We start from the raw sequence: 16248 nt of genomic DNA on the forward strand, positions 1-16248 counted from the left end.
AGGACACAGGGAGCTGCAGAGTAGTGAGATAAAGGTAGTCTCTTTTCTTTTTTTTATTATTAATTCCGAAGCAGAGACAAAGCTGCAAAAGTGCATTCAAAGGGCACATTAAAACAGTGTCCACCTGTGCTGTCAATCCAGAGCAAGAAGTCAGGTAGCATAGTTCCCAGGACTCATTCCTGCATTTGGATTTTCCCTGTTGTCATTCATGTGGCTAGAAAAAAAGACAAAACTGGTGTTTGTTTAAAATATTTTATCTGCTTTATTTTAAAAAAAACAACAACTAAAAGGGTGACATTTTATGGGTTGTGAGATTCTTCTGATTGATGATCTCCTTGAATAGGATCAAATATAAAACTGTCACCTGCAGGTGCCTGCTGAGAAGCAGGCAGGTATGTGTTAATGGAGTCTTTAGTCTGAGCTATAGAACACGCGTGTCTGTATTGGATTGTCAGGCCGTGTCCAAAGAAATAGAGCGTGTGATCTCCACCTGGAGGTGCTAATTGAATACTTTTACTGCAGGACACATTTAGACATTTAGGTTTTTAACGCTTCCCGGGAGCTGAATCAGGTTGAAGTGTAAAGCAGACTTAACATTTGGCCTTTGCTTAATTAACAGTTTTGTGAATTACTTAAGCACTCCAAGGGGCCCAGATGTGGTCGACATTAACAATTTAAGTAGATTCCGCCCAGTGCAATGAGTAACTGTCTTGTGAATTACCACTCCTGTTGCCTCTTTATTGGACAAGGGAGAGTCTGGGCATGGAAGTCCAAAGTGAAGTATGAAATAAAAAGACAAATGGCAAAAAATGAGAGCAACTGCAAATGCATTTTAAAGCTAAACAGATGAAAAGGGGTGTATTTTTTTCTAGTGTTGTTCAGGAGTCTAGAAATGTCACCATCATAACTAAGTGGGCCAAGTAGAATTAGTATTGGATTAGCAAATGTCTAGTGCTTTAATGTCTTTGTATTTAGCTTTAAAAACCTACCAGAACCTCAGTGCTTGCTGGCAGTGCTGTCTCCAGCCTTCATATCACAGCATTTCTTCACCAAACTTGTTAGTCTAGACCCATGATGACATTTGTAGGTGCTTGTTTAACATTAGGATGTAGGATGCATAATTATACCAGAGCAATTCATAGTAGTGGTTTGGCTTCTTAGAGCTGAAGTGTGTTTTTAGTCATTAGATTGTAGATGGTGCTTTTGCCTGTGATGCTGAGTGCCACAGCCATTACTTCAGGTACTGTGTTGCCCTGCCCTGCTCAGAACTGTTCTGTTGCCCGGCAACAGCAGCCTCTGATTCAGCTCCTCGGCAACCAATCAGCATCTCTTGTGCCGATTTTTCCCTCTGCCCTGTCTGTGGTAACCCAGATGCACACACATGGGAACTGTGTACTGTACACCTGGATGTTTCTGTGTTTCTGTGAGCATGCTGATGTGCTTTCACACACTAAATTCTCTCTCTCTCTCTCTGATAACTGTATGTGAACAATTTGGTTGTGTTTTGTGTTGATCTGTCTTGAATGTGTAAATACAAAAGAGTGACCAAGAAACAGTATTTCTCAGACGCCTTGATAATTATTTTTACTCAAAGGCATAAAGAAACATTTTTACTTTCTTTAAGCATGATTGTCTGCATCTTCTTTGTGTTTCTTTGCTCAGTTCATTTGCTTGGCCAACACCTTGACCCTGGATCATTCTTGTTTTGCATGTTCTGCTTTTACTGAAAGAGTCAGAAGACCAATCAGCAAAGCGGCAAGGCGGTTGTTACTGCACCGATAAGGTTCTGGATGGGGCTTCAGTGCCTTTCTGTGTGGAGTTTGCATGTTCTCCTCACGTTTGTTGATTGGGGTATTCCAGTTTCTCCTGCCTCCGATAGGCATGTTGAGAGGTGGATTGGCTCTGCTGCAATGCCTGCACTCTGAGGAGAAAGCATGTGGCCTTTATCTTATTAACCAGGAGACACAGGAAGCAGCTCTGATGCAGGTGCCCATTCCCTGAATAATTAGGCAGAGGTTCAGGTGATGGCAGATCCTAAAGCAAGGCTGTATTTGCAGACACCAGTGTAAGATCGAGTTTTTAACAGTCACAGTACATCGCGTGAATTACCAGGTTCAGAACGAGAGTTCCTAAGCCTCTGTATCGTCAGCCTGGCTCAGTGCTGCTGTCTGAGTGCCATGAAGTGCAGGGTTCCAGGCTCTGCAGTGCAGTACGGCATGCCCAGCATTACCTTGGTGCCAGACAGCGTACGAGCTGCCCTGGCCTACAGGCTGTGGGCTAAGCAGGACAGGTTGCAAAAACAGGCTTGGATGCCGAGCTTGCCTGGAATGGATTTTTCCAGAATGGGCTGTGAACATTGAGCACGGTTATGTGTAGGGCTTGCAGCTGTGCACTGACACTGGGTAAAGGCTGAGATGATAATGATTATAATAATATGTAGCAGTAATAAAAGAGAAGTGCCTGCTTCTTTGTTGTTGTTAACTTAATCGAACACAGAGCAGGTTGTGCATATATTTTTGAGGTGCCTGGATCGCCGGAGCAACTGTATGTAACTGCATGTTGTAAAATTGGCTGTTAGGAGTTTCAGCACTTTGCTTCAGTTTTAACTTGCTCCATGTGTTTCAGTGAAAATATTTGTAGTGCCAGTCCGTCTTGACCCTTTATTGACCAGTATTATTAGTAAAGGGAGCCTAAAAGCCTTCTTTTCCTAAAAAGGTGATAGGTACCTTGCTAAAAGCTGTTTGTTAAAAAAAATCCTGGTCTCAGTGCTATGGAGAGCGACCTCAAGAGTTTTTCACCCTAGTCTACAGGGCGTCAGTGCAGCACAGCAAGAAGTAGCCCGGGGGGGGAACAGACAGGAAATCAAATTGCACGCAGTCCTTGAACAAATGAACAGGAGGAACCTTCAGCTTATTTATCATCTTCACTTAAGTCCTGCGTTTCCATTCAGCCTTTGATCGGGTCACACGCTGCCCTGTTTTTTCCCTCCTTTCTGCTTTGCGTTCCTCAAAAGAGCCCTGCTTCTAGGTAGGGTAGCATCTCTCGGTGAAAAACTGTTCCTTCAGGATGAAACTGTTGGTTCTGGTGCAGAGGTTTGACTGGGTTTGTTTCTCTCTCTCTCTCTCTCTCTTTCCGTCCCTGTTTGGCAGGCCTAGATGCCTTTGTGATTCTAAAACTGTCTTCTGCATGATGGATGCACACCACCTTCCAGCTTAAAGCTCTCTTCCCGGCTCTGGCCTCTGTCCGTTAGCTATTCCTGCGTTTCTCTTGTACAGACTGCCACTCTTTCGCCATTTCAGATACTATCGGAAGCATCAGCTCCTCACAGCAAGCTGTTGCAGCTTTGTCAGGCTCATTGTTTAGAATCCTTACTGGGTGCACGTAGTCCTCGCAGTAGATTACTATGTAATATAACTGGAGGAGTAGCTCTCTCGTTATTTGGTGTGGCATCGAGTTAACTAAAAATTCTAATATAAATGATGAAGTGGCATGATCGTAATCTTCTACAGAGAACTGTTGTATGTGGGGTTATGGGGGCATGGGGGGGGAAGTGCACCTTTCAGCCAATCAAAATCCATCATGCAGGGCTGTTACCCAGAATCCCCTGCTCACTGATGTATCCTATCGCCAATCAATGGTTCAAAAAAACTTTCTTAAATCTAAATAGAAAATGATATTCATTTCTACTGTTTAGTGAGTTGCAACTACATGCAGGTGTTTTTGTACCAAATTTCACCTAAATATTTAAAGTAGACAGGGCTTAGTATTATCTCAAAGTTCAATTGACTGATATTGGGGGTGCGCTTTTCCCTACCTCTCACCCTACTCTGTGTTCAGTGTTTGACTCTGTACATTTTTTATATAAACATAGAACGCGTGCATTGCTGTGTTCTCCAGTGCAGTTCCTGGATTTGGGAGTTCAAAGTAAAAGACAAAACATTTCTTGCCTTGTGAAATATTGCTTATGAGAAATAAAATGTCTTCTCTTGTTCGGCCTCTTCTCCTACTAAACTCTTCCATGTCCTGTGGTTTGTGTATTTGTGTCTTTCTTAACTTCTAATAAAACTCACTCTTACTGACCTGCTTCTGTGCCTGATGTCTCTTTGTGATCTCTGCCTGCTCTACCTGGGTGTTTTGCTGCTCACAGCGCTGCCATGAAGATGTACTTTGCTGAGTGATCCCCCACCTCTGCACAGCAGTCACAGTGGGGCTTGCTTCCGGCCCTGTGGTAGAGACAGAAAATGCATGGCTGTGTGTTTAAAAGCTTTATTGTCTGAAGCACATTTTTTAAAAATATTTAGCATTATAGTCTTACAAAACAATAATGCATTACGGGCTCTTACAATACCAGGTTTTGTGTGATTCCAAAAATCAAAGGCAGTATAGGATGGCAACAATTGTATGTCCTATTATTATGTAGTCTACGCAATTATTAATTAAACATACCAGCTGCATTATAGTTAATATAATTATAGTTAATAATATTTCTTAACAAGTAAACTTAGTAAATTTCAAGAGCTAGTGGTATACTACATGACACCCCTGATACAGAACACATGGAACATAAACTCCAGTTTACATCACCAGTTAAAGCTCTGTAGTGAATTCACTGAAGACTTGGCTCACCGAGCAGCATGCAGGGATTACAGCCCCGGTGATCTGGACAATTCACAGATATCGGACTATGCCTAAGACTACGAGTCTTACTGAAGTGTCGTAGATGTCATTGTTTAATCATCTTGATTGCGAAAGTTATCGTCTGTTATGTGGAATGGGTCTGGGGGCTTTCTTAGCCTGGACTTCCAAAGGGAAGGAAAAATACGTTGTGTGAAGTTGGTTTTTATGTTGGGGAAATAGAAAAGCCTGTTTGAAGGGAAATATCGTGCAGGTTGAAAGAGGAGTGTAAACCCACCCTCGCACTCACTCTGAGCTGATGGAGAAACCTGTCTGCACTCCCAGCAGCCCCTGGAGCTGGCAGGGCCAGCCTGACCCCTGAAAGACCCCGACCCTTACTGCTTCTCCAGTTTTCTTTTCTAATCGCTACCAGGCAAAGACTTCAGGGTTTCATTACAGTAATGTGTAAAGTGTCAAACGTTCATAAATCCGCAAGCTTGACACATTAAACGTAGCTTTCACCCCCCATCATTTCCTTGAACCAGCCTTTCTCTTTCCCTCTCTGTCTTTTTCTCCCTCTGTCCTCTCTCTCCGTCTTGCTGTGGCTGAGAGTTGGTTTCTAAGGAGACGAGGTCTGTGCCCTGTATCTTGCTGTCGGCACAGACTTCTGTTTGAAGAAGTTCTGACAGAAGATTGGTGGCCAAGGCTGAATATTGCAAGAAGGGATTTGCTGAGCTTTAAACTTGCAATGCTTAGCTTTGCTTTTTGGTAACGGGAAAGCTTTCAAGTGTGATCTCTGTTTGAAAATATAATCATGTCATTGCAAAAGTGAAAACTTTATATCCATGTCCTTAGTCATTGTGATTGGAATCTGTGCACAGACAGCCCAGTCTGTACCTGAGTATAAAGTTGCTTTATAAGGTGCAGGACAAAATTTTAATTCTTGATTTAATTAATTTATACAACACATATTGCTTTAAGGTATTAATAAGCATGGTTTTCTTTCTGAATGTGGCATGGAAGTCTGAAACTGGAATCCCCGAGAGGTCATAGAGACGAAGAGCAGCCCCTGCATCTGTGCAAATACAGATTGCGCTTGCACACACTTCCCTGAGAGGCTGCTCTCCACCTGCAGACTGCACCGTCACAGACTTGTGCTGTCTACCCCCCGACATGCACGCAAGCAAGCACACACACTCTCACGCAAACACACACGCACTGTCACACATATACTCGCATGCACACTCCTGCGCATATACCCAAACTCTTGCACGAACTCACACTCTTGCACACTCTCGCAAACATACACGCACACTCCTGCACACTGTCGCACGTGTACTCGCACGCACTGTCGTAAGTGTACTAGTGCACACGCTCTCGCACACACTGTCATACATGTACTTGCACGCACACTCTCGCACACACTGTCGTAAGCGTACTAGTGCACACGCTCTCGCACACACTGTCGTAAGCGTACTAGTGCACACGCTCTCGCACACACTGTCGTAAGCGTACTAGTGCACACGCTCTCGCACACACTGTCGTAAGCGTACTAGTGCACACGCTCTCGCACACACTGTCGTAAGCGTACTAGTGCACACGCTCTCGCACACACTGTCGTAAGCGTACTAGTGCGCATGCTCTCGTACACTGTCATACGTGTACTCACACTCGCACTCTTGGACACACTGTCACACATGTACTAGCGCACATGCTCGCACACACGCACACTCCCGCACACACTTGCATGCAGGTTCTTGCACGCTCGCTCTCGCGCATATACTCGCTCAGCGATGGGAGCTTGTGTCCAGGTTCAGGGCTCATGCGGGTGCCGTTCTAGGTTTAACCCCTCTGCCCTCTCTCCACAGGACGGTTCGGGCTCTCTCAAGCGCAGCGGCTCCTTCAGCAAGCTGCGCGCCTCCATCAGGCGCAGCAGTGAGAAGCTGGTGAGAAAGCTGAAGGGGGGTAGCTCTCGAGACAGTGAGCCCAAGAACCCGGGGTAACTATCTGTGTCCGAGCTGTGCTGGTGCTCTGTGTTTGCCTCGCTGGGCCGTGCTGGTGGTGGGGTACTGCAGCTGCTGCAGGCCTCCTGGTGCTGTTGAGAGAAATCCAGTTGTGTATGTGATGTCATGTATGTATGTTATGCACATGTGCCTGTAATTGAACCGGTTTCACGAAAAGCTAAAGAAATGTAAGTTTTGGGAGTGTTCCAGTGTTGTCCAGCAGATGTACGAGGGCCTGAAAGCAGAGGTTTGAATAAGGCAGCTGGTACCCCATTCCAGGATCAGGGTACTGTCGAAGAGTGCTCTGCACACTGCACGGCCATTTACTTTAGGCAGAAACAGCCCCTGCCAGGTCCTTGCTGGCTGCAGTCCAGTAACTTGCTCTCCGCTGTCAGCTTTCAGGACAGTGGGCCGCTGGCACTGGCCTGCCTTAACACCAAAACCACTTCCCCTGTGGCTCGTTATGCCAGCAGTCCAGTCACAGTAATCTGAGCAGCAGTTGCCACACAGCGATCCTGTTCACGGGTCCAGTTGGCATTGCAGGGGAGCCCTTCATTCCTTAGCTGAGACTCAGAGAGCCTTCGTTGCTCCTTAAAGACGTTCCAGCAAAGCCCTTGAAACAGCTGTGTCTGTTGTTTCTGCGCCAGGTCGTTCCTCTGTTCTGCTTCAGTATTCACACTGCAGCAGTCAAAGCGCAGCTGTTGAGGATGGGTGTCTGTGAGACAGGCAATGGATGTTGCTGTGTCCCCATAGTCTTCCCCCCTCCCCGGTAGGCCAGCTGGTCTCTGCTGACTGGGAATCTCCTGAAACACTTGAAGCATCTGAAACAGTTGCTTGTAGTGTCTATGTGCCCTGTGCGAAACACATTGTATTACTGACCCACAGCTTTATTAGTCTAGCTACGTAAATCCTTTGAAATTCTTAAAGTCGCCAAAGTGCTAGGAATGGTGTTGAAAACCTGATTTTGAAAAGGATGCATGTCATGATATTCAGGCATGCACATTATCCTTGAGTGAACAAGGTTGTTACAATGAGAGATCTTCAGCCTGCAAAACCTTATTAAAGAAATATTTTATTTAGCTGTGCCGCAGGGGTAGTATTTTCTTCTAGTGGCCGAACACTCATATCCGTGTTACAGACACTATTCATAGTTTAAGAAAGGGATGAGTGAGTCATCTTTGTCGAAAGAAATAAGATGCATTTAGCTCCTGCCCAGCAACTCCAATAACCTCTGCTTCCCAGGATGCCTTACATGAAAACTACTAGGAGCTTAGGGCTCATACAGTGCCCTGCCTCTGTCAGATAGCCAGTGAACAGTGACAGCTGGGCAGTGTCCTCACAGAGCTTTCATTTTCAGGTGAATTGGGCTGTGGTGGATTCACTCTTGGCAGTTCAATTTATGAGAGTTGCACCAGTTTTCTTAACTGATTCACCAGTAAATTCAGATTTCCTCAACACCCTCGTTTCTCCAGTCCTCTCCTCGGCCTTGACTGAATGTTCTGAAGTTGCACTGTGAAATTTCACAAGCTTTCTCTGAACCCCCGAAAAACATGTTAGCGTTGACGGTCATGAACAAAACTATTTTACCTTTAACAGATGGAAGTGGGAATACCAGACTGACTTTAAAAAAAACATACCAATATAAATGAAAAGAAATGCCCTTCTGGTTCCAACTGGGTTTTGTCGCCATTCTGCGGAGACATCTGTGTGTTCCCGTTGTGTGGGCTGTTGTGGTTGGTTGGCTTGCTGTGAGGCTGCCCAGAGTGTTGGATTAAGGGAGAATATCAGAGCAAACCTTCTTGCCAGAGGCCTGCTACAGTTCGGACTGTGCGCAGAGCTTCCTTAAAATCTCCTGCATTTGTTAAAAAGGCAAGCAAGGATTTTAATTTTTTTATTAACTAACAAGATATATGCATAATCTTCAGATTGGACGGTTAGAAGGTTAAATGTTTCGTACTGTACCAAATTCTTAGTTGGGACAACTTTCTTAAATTTTCATTGGACCTCAGACACCCTTAAAACTACCCTGCTTTCCAGCACCTTATGAGCAAGTCAACTTGGGTTGCAAAACTGCTGTTTTAGTATTCTGTGTTTCAGTGCCTTGTGTGGCATTGTTTTCCCCGTTTTAAGTAGTTTTTATTATCATTTTGATATTCTTTATTTTACCACCTTCTGGATTGTGTTGAATTTGTCTGCATGAACATCCTTTTGTTTTAATGTCCTCATGCTGTACTCCTGACTGTACCTGTCTGACATGAATAAATACCTTTAAACAGTCTGTTGGCCAGTAGTGCATGCCTCGTCACTGTCCTTCCAGCTCTTTCACCATCCCTCCTAGGTGGCTGAAATCTTGTGCTGCTTTCGCTCAGATATGCTGGATCATTTCAGCACATATCCTCTCCATCTCCTTCCAGACGTTAACTGCCATTATTTTTAATTCCATTTAGATTGCATCTGCATACATCATCTCACTAGATTAACTCATCCTCCTGAATTTAACTAATGAGTCCGACGAGACACACAGAAATCCTTGCAGCTGCTTGGGGCAATAGTTCTAGTGCTTTTTTTGATTTACAGAACCAAGCTTCACTCTTGCCAGTGCCCCCTAGATTCGGTGAAGTTCAAGCTCAGATGAACTGAGATCATTGGAAAGAAAACCGGAAAACGTCTTTATTTGAGTCAGAGTGTCTGAGCAGTCTGGGAAAAGGCAGAGTGCATTTACTGTAGTTGCAATGCTATTCAAGGTCTGTGTAGCAATATATGACCGACCTGACATCTCCCTTTTCCTGGGGAACTCACCCTCCATGGCTACCCTGTGCACCAGTGGTGGGAGATGGCTGAGAGTGGATACAGACAGTGGTGGGGCCTGCTAAATAAAAAACAGGTCTGAGTGCAGAATGCTGTGCCACTGTTCTGTCCCCTTCCGTTTTGAAGGAGAGAATCCCAGCAAAGGAAAAGCCCAGTTTGATACAAGAGCTGGAGGTGAATGGCAGAGGGCTCCTGTTGGGGTTGTTTTTTTGACATATGGGGTCAGGGAGGCAAGGAATATAGTGTCCTGTGCAGACAGGAGGTGAACAGAAGAGGACAGTGACAGGGCCCTGGCATTAACCACCTGATGCATTTAAGATCAGACTAACCCACTCAGGGTGCCTGGGATGAGGTCTGCGTGATTCCCTGGCCTGAGGTTGTTTAACATTCTGAGATTCTCCTAACCTGCTGCCGAACCTTTCTTTAACATTCTGAGGATCCGTTTAACAAGCTCCGGTTCTGTTTAACAGATTGTGTTTTGCATCTCTTTGTAAAGTGGAGGAAGTCTCCTCTAAAACGTTTTTTTTTTCTTTATTCTTTATGAGATGTGATGGACGTAGTTCATTTAAAAGATTGTTTTTCAGTCAGTTATGAAAATGGCAAATTTAGACTACCTTGCTGCTTTAAAGCGTGATGAACATGTTAAATAGAAAGGTTTCTCAGGAGAGAATAGAATTGAGTCACAGAATTGAGCGCCCACCCTGTAGGGGCTCTGTCTTTCAAAAGGTTTTCAGGAGAGGAGAGAAAGCCAAATCCTGACTTCTTAGTAGAAGGATGAGGTCAACATGGAAACCACAGAAAAAAAAATAATATGAACCCTGGATACTGAGGCTCAGGCTTGTTGCGAACTGGAGGCTATGGGGAACTCCACTGGTGCTGCCTGGTTTGCCCCTGCCATAAGTGAGGATGGGAAAGTTGTCAGAGTGGAGGTGCTTCCTGCCCTGATTCCTCCGCCTAATGCTACGCTTCTCTCTATGGGGACAGTATTTCCCTGAGAGCCTGTGCTGAGGTCGCCTGAGCTGAGTCCTGCCCTCTTGCTGCCGCTGGTGACCGTTCACTGATGAGCCAGTGCAGCACCAGGAGATCAGAGTGCAGTTCTGGAACGCAGTGATGATCTCCAGTCTGTTTGAGGCATTCCAAACCGAGAGATTTCGATGCTACCTAACCTGATTCTGTGAACCGTAATCACCCTTTCTGAATGATGATGTTGAATGATAGGTTTTTTGACGCTGGACTCTTGGACCTCAGACTCGCTCGCTGCCAAGAGTCTCTCCCACAGCCAGTGTGTCACCTTAACGGGTCACAGGTGCAGGGTGGGGGTTGTATAGGGGTTTGCCGAAGCCTGTTCACCTAGCAGTAATGTGCTTCGTTGCATTCAATGCATTAACTGGTAGTCTTAAACTAGAACTGTAACATGACCGGCAGAGGGGTTTTTTGAAAGGAACCTTTAACACCATTTTCACTTCTACTTGGGTTGGGCCGGGCTGTAGTAACACAGCACTAACCTGTCTTGTAACGCAGCTAACACTGAATTCCTGTAATTGCTCACATTAGTAACCTCCTTCTCACTGCGCTGAACTCCGAGCTCTGACTTGTGTTCAATTTGGAATGCCCCGGCACCAAACACCTCAAAATATGGTGAACAATTAAAACAAAAAACATGTTTTCTATATTTTACTAGAGCTTTACTACACTTAAGGAGTTTACTAATGTGCGTAGGACCGTGGGAAGAGCGTGTTGCAACAGTGGATCACAGCTGGGAACCCAAACCGAAAGACTATCCCAGTCTAAGCCTCAGAACTATTCTGAACGTATCGCACATACGTAGTTATTGACTTCCAACGAGGCCAAAAAACGCCGCCATAACTCCTTCAAAGACGGTTCACAACGTGCTGCAACAACACGCGTCGTCCTTTACAACCGCTTGTGCGCTCGGCCGGAAGCTGAGAGCAGAACTCCAGGTGAAATGAGGGAGGACAGGAATTTCCTCGCCGGTGCGGCTCAGTAACAGAGAGTCCTGGTACTGTATGTTCGTGGGCGGCGTGGATTTTCTGCACGTTGTTCTATTGCGTTGCGCACTGTTCGTGACGGAGTTATGACGGTGATCCCCCCCAACTCGTGCGAGCGAAGCGTAACCTTGACGAGGAGGGAGACCCCGCTAGCCAATCCCCTGGGCTCGAGCTGTGCACCACTGTTCTCTGCTCGATGCCCGTGGCGCCTCCTGGCACTAACCTGCGCCCGGTGAGCGCCGTGCGGCTGTGTGGATCGCTGTCCTGCCGTTCTCACTGATTTGTCCTTGCATGTGACTGTCCTGGATGCAGCATGAAGCGTGCCAGCTCTCTGAGCGTACTTAACACGGCTGACAAGGCTGCTGGAGACCCCTTTCAAGTAAGGAGCTGAGATTTTCCTGTTTTTATACAGCGGGGGTGGGGGGGAAGCCCAGCCAGAGCACACAACTGATACACACGCATGACTACAACAATCAAAACCTGGGACTTTACATGCGCAAAACCTGTCATTCTCTTGCCTAGCTAATTAAGTACAATTAAGGATATAACAAAGTTGCCATGCATGATTGTGGGTTCTCATCCTTTTTAAGGAAAATGGAAATCTTAAATGCAGTTTAAGTAATACAAAAATATAGCAATTTGCAGAAAAACATGCACACGAGGGGTATTGTTGGATTACATGGGCAGCAAAAGTTACGGAAAGATGTGCACCGGTTAGGACTTTGAATCAATCTTAGGTTCTACTGTACAGCTGTAGTGCTTTAATATGTATCAGTTGTATTGAACACAATAGTGGGACGGTGATGTAGCTGTGTTTCCACATTGCCAAAACCCTTATCAAAGACAAGCAGCTTAATAACAATGGATGCAGGAGATTCATTGCAATTTGTATTTACATTTCTAAGATTAATATAATTGTATTAAAAATACTTTTCTTTATTACAAAGGGCCTTTACATGAGGCTGTGTAAAGCAGATAAGAACTCAGGATTCATGCGCAATGCCTTTGTTTTTTTTTCTCCATGATGTACAGTCCACTGTCAAGTCATTTAATTCCTTTGCATGGGATACAGCTCACCCACAGTTCCAATACCCTTGTAATTTACAAACTAACCATGTCTAACTGTCCTTTAAAGTTTTACTAATTAATGTGACTACATGCTTACTTATAACCTCAAGCATATTAAATGTCTTGTTGTGCAAATTGCCTGGTTAGGCTTGTTCAGTTATTCTGGCCTTTAATACAACCCAGTAGCATAGAGCCTCAAGTATGTTTTTTTCTGAAAATAAAAAAGAAATAAGAAGCTCTTCTTACTTCAGTGAATTATAATTAACTATAATTTCTAATCTGTTTTCATGGTGTTGTACATATTAAATTATACATTTCAAAATAGTTTTTAAAAGACGTGATTAAAGGACAATCTGGCTGCCTGTGGTGTGATTGAATGCGAAATCGAATGCGACAGCGAGAGCCCGCGCGTATGCAAAATCAGTACATGCAGTTAGTTACACAAGATGTCCAGAAGATGCCGCTGTTTGTCCACATAAGGACATTTGCCAATCAGAACTCCTAAATAAGAGTTTGGCCAATCAAAACCAGTACTGCCCGGTCCACCTGTTAACACATTGGACTGGTGTCCTTTTAGATCTGCTGGAAATTAGATTACACTGACTGGATTGTAGTTTCTTTTTAAATAAGTCTTAAAAATAGAAAAAAAAAGTTTTAATGCTAAAGTAATTACGGTATGTTTGACAAAAATAAAATAATTTCGAACAAGATATTTTAATTCTTTACAGAGTGGGACTGACAAAGATCTCTGCTTTAATTATGCTAACCCTGCCCCTCTTATTCTAACAGAATTCAAATTTCTGCAAGATGAGGCCTGCTTTAAAAGAGGTTTGCACATTATTGTCAGAAATGCAGACTCAGAATGGTAAAAGGGTATCTATTTCTATGTTTTCTTTATACTTTGACATTGCAGCTAAACAGTTCTGGTGTCTCCTTTTCACACGCTTATGCTATGAGTTACAATGAGCAAGAAAATGCAACTTAAGAGCTAGGTTTTCAAAGCTGATATCCCAGACTCTGCCAACAATAACTGCAGAATGAAAAGTTTTATATCTTTAGAGCAGTAGAAGGAAGTGGCTGAATAAAGAGGCTGCCCTGTCACTGATATGCCACTCTATCCTGTTGTTCATCCTGGATTCTCCCTGTTAGGAAGTGCCTGGTGCTGAGGTTTCCTGCGACTCTATTACCCAGTCATTCCTAGAGGAAATATGAAACCATGTTGGAGTGCACTGTTTAGCTGGTCAACGTGACAATACATTTGGTGACTGATCTCTTGGCTCCTGTAAGACGAAGCTCACTTTGTTTTGCTTCATGTTCTCAAACTTTAAACGAAAATCTTTCAAAAACCTATGCGTTTGTGTGTTCGGCTCAACAGGAACGAAATAATAGTCTGAAGAAAGGTCGCGACCTGAGTGCCAGTCAAACCGACCTGGCGCACTGACGGGCCTGCAGGATGCCCCAAGGACTGGCAAACAGGAGGGGGAGTTGGATGATGGGAAGACTGGAGGTTATCGTGCAGCAGAACCCAGAACCAGTCCTGGAGCCTCTCCTACTGAGCTGACCCACTTCACCGACCATCAGGACTTCCTCTCTTCCCCACCAGACCCGCTAGAAAAACTGTGCACTCAAACTGACCGGTGCAATTGTCCTTCAGTGCAATCCTTTTTTTGATCCAAATTGCTTTTATCAAGAATTGTGTTGCTGGTTTCAAGGAAGCAGCAGCGGCATTACTCGTGGCCCAGCGTCGTGGCTCGTCTCGACTGCACGTGGGTTTTTCAAGAGCCAGGTGTCTGTGTGACGGCGCTGTCGTCTGCCTGGCTCAGGAGCTGCTCTTGGCCGGCCTGTGCTGTTCTGCAGAGCCGTGAGGAGGATTGCTCTGGTTGGTGTCTCTTTGCACACACGCCTGCCTGTTTGTGATCCGACATAGCGGCGTCCTCCTGCGACGGGCACTGACATTTCAGGACAGAGCGAATGTCCCCTGCTGCTCTCCCCAGCCCTCCGAACTCTTTGAGCCTTTGTTGCCTCCTGTCCCCAGTGTTTTCAGACTGTACCTAGCTAGACGGTATGTGATTTAATTTCTGGAGAGCTGTTTTTGTTTTATGCCATAGGGAATAGTTAAAGTTTGTGTTGGGTGTTACAACAGACCAGACGAACACTTTTAGTTTATAACCTTTTGGAGCTTGTGCAGCCTTAGAGGGAGGTCCCATGCTGTTCCAAGCTTGAACCCTGCCCGCTGTACAGAACAGGGATGTTGCACTGGGTGTTTTGCTTGTGCGCGATTTAGCATGAGGGCTCTGTGTCCGAGGCAGAGGAGGAATTGCGCAGCATCAAAACACCTCAAGGTATCTCAACCCTGCGTGTGCTTCTCAGGATTTTCAAATACTAAGGCTACAAAAAAAATACAAATACAATACAAAAAGAATATTAAAAATATGTTTTTTTATTTATTGTTAACACACATTAATCTTTGTTTGGAAGAGGAATGTAGGATGCTGGTTTTCCAGGCTTGCATTCACCGGGATTTGAATATATCCTTAGGAATTATGTGTGCAGCCAATACATACGGATGAATGGGTTCTTGTTAAAGACAAACTTAGCAACTATTACATTTAGATGCTATAACCTTCAGAAGTACACATTACACTTACTTTATATTAGATTGCACATGCCTTAATACCAGATACTACAATACTAGAATATACTAAGCCATTAACTTAAAACCTAGGTTATTGATGTTGAACACACCATATGTAGACGTATGAATTAGTTACATCAATATGTTGATGTGCTCATAGAGAAACACCTCGAACACTAAAGGTTCTGGATGTCATTTCTGTCGTCTTCAGGGTTTGTCTCCATGGCTTCAATATGATTATTCAACATTCTTAGGCTGTTCACAAGGATATCTTCCATGTGGAGTGTTCCTATAACTTGGAGAAAGAATGTTTGTTTTTTCCCCCCGAAAACAGTTTTTGTTATAATAAGTACCTTTTTCTCGAAAGGCATTATGATGAAGACCGCATGTAGTCTTTCAGCGCCTAACGATTTTCTTTCAACAGTTTAAAAAAACCCATACCATCTGCTGATGGTAGAATCGTTTTCCGCAAAGCGTAGCACAACAGAGTACAACCAGTACTGTGTGTCACTGTTTCTCTTTCAGTGCCTCTGTGAATTCAGGTGACTGGCCCTCTCCTCTAGGTACTGAAGAACACTCAGTTACTCAGGCTGAGCTCAGGCCTTGACGATCTGTTGCCCTTGCCTAAAAGGCATATTTTTGCCTCTTTTACCATTTGCAAGCTGCCTCTATCCTTTATGGCCCTGTTAGAGTGATAAATCCGGAGTCATGACAACAGGGCGTTGATTGTATTTACATTTTTTGCTGCTCTAGGCACGTTCTGTGCAAATGACTTCAATCTTTACTGCCTTCTGCTGGACAGTTTCTGGGTGTGCGTTCTTTCTATGTTTTTGTGCAAATGACCGTGATGCCTCAAGGCCACAATGCAAAATAGTAAAATGTAGGATCCTATATGATGTAATGATTGTTGTATCTCCACCAGCTCACTGAACCAAGCCTGGTTCATATCTTAAATAGAGTGGCCTTCTATGCACCGTCTTTATACTTAACAATACTGCCTAACACCAGAGTAACTTACATTAAAAAAAAAAAACGAGCTCAGAGTGCCACACACTGTGCAGGGAAATCCCAGAGATTGTTGGGACTATGGAGGTGGAAAAGGGAGCCTGGA

General features: G+C 44.5%; 1 protein-coding gene across 7 annotated transcripts in view; it reads left to right on the forward strand.

The window, feature by feature from the left end:
- Nucleotides 1–15366, forward strand: part of klc1a (kinesin light chain 1a) — a 37908-nt gene extending 22542 nt beyond the window's left edge. For 4 of the 7 annotated variants that reach the window (XM_069193126.1, XM_069193124.1, XM_069193122.1 and 1 more), the window contains exons 14-16: nucleotides 6483–6613; nucleotides 11747–11813; nucleotides 13878–15366. In XM_069193126.1, the coding sequence (XP_069049227.1) occupies nucleotides 6483–6613; nucleotides 11747–11813; nucleotides 13878–13943 (264 nt within the window). In that variant the 3' untranslated portion in view covers nucleotides 13944–15366. Of the gene's footprint in view, nucleotides 1–3149; nucleotides 4080–6482; nucleotides 6614–11746; nucleotides 11814–13877 lie in introns of those variants that run through there. The other 3 variants (XM_069193128.1, XM_069193129.1, XM_069193125.1) reach the window with 2 other exon arrangements.
- Nucleotides 15367–16248: the final 882 nt, after the last annotated feature.

Source organism: Lepisosteus oculatus, chromosome 8 (assembly GCF_040954835.1).
Source record: "Lepisosteus oculatus isolate fLepOcu1 chromosome 8, fLepOcu1.hap2, whole genome shotgun sequence".
NCBI lineage: Eukaryota > Metazoa > Chordata > Actinopteri > Semionotiformes > Lepisosteidae > Lepisosteus > Lepisosteus oculatus.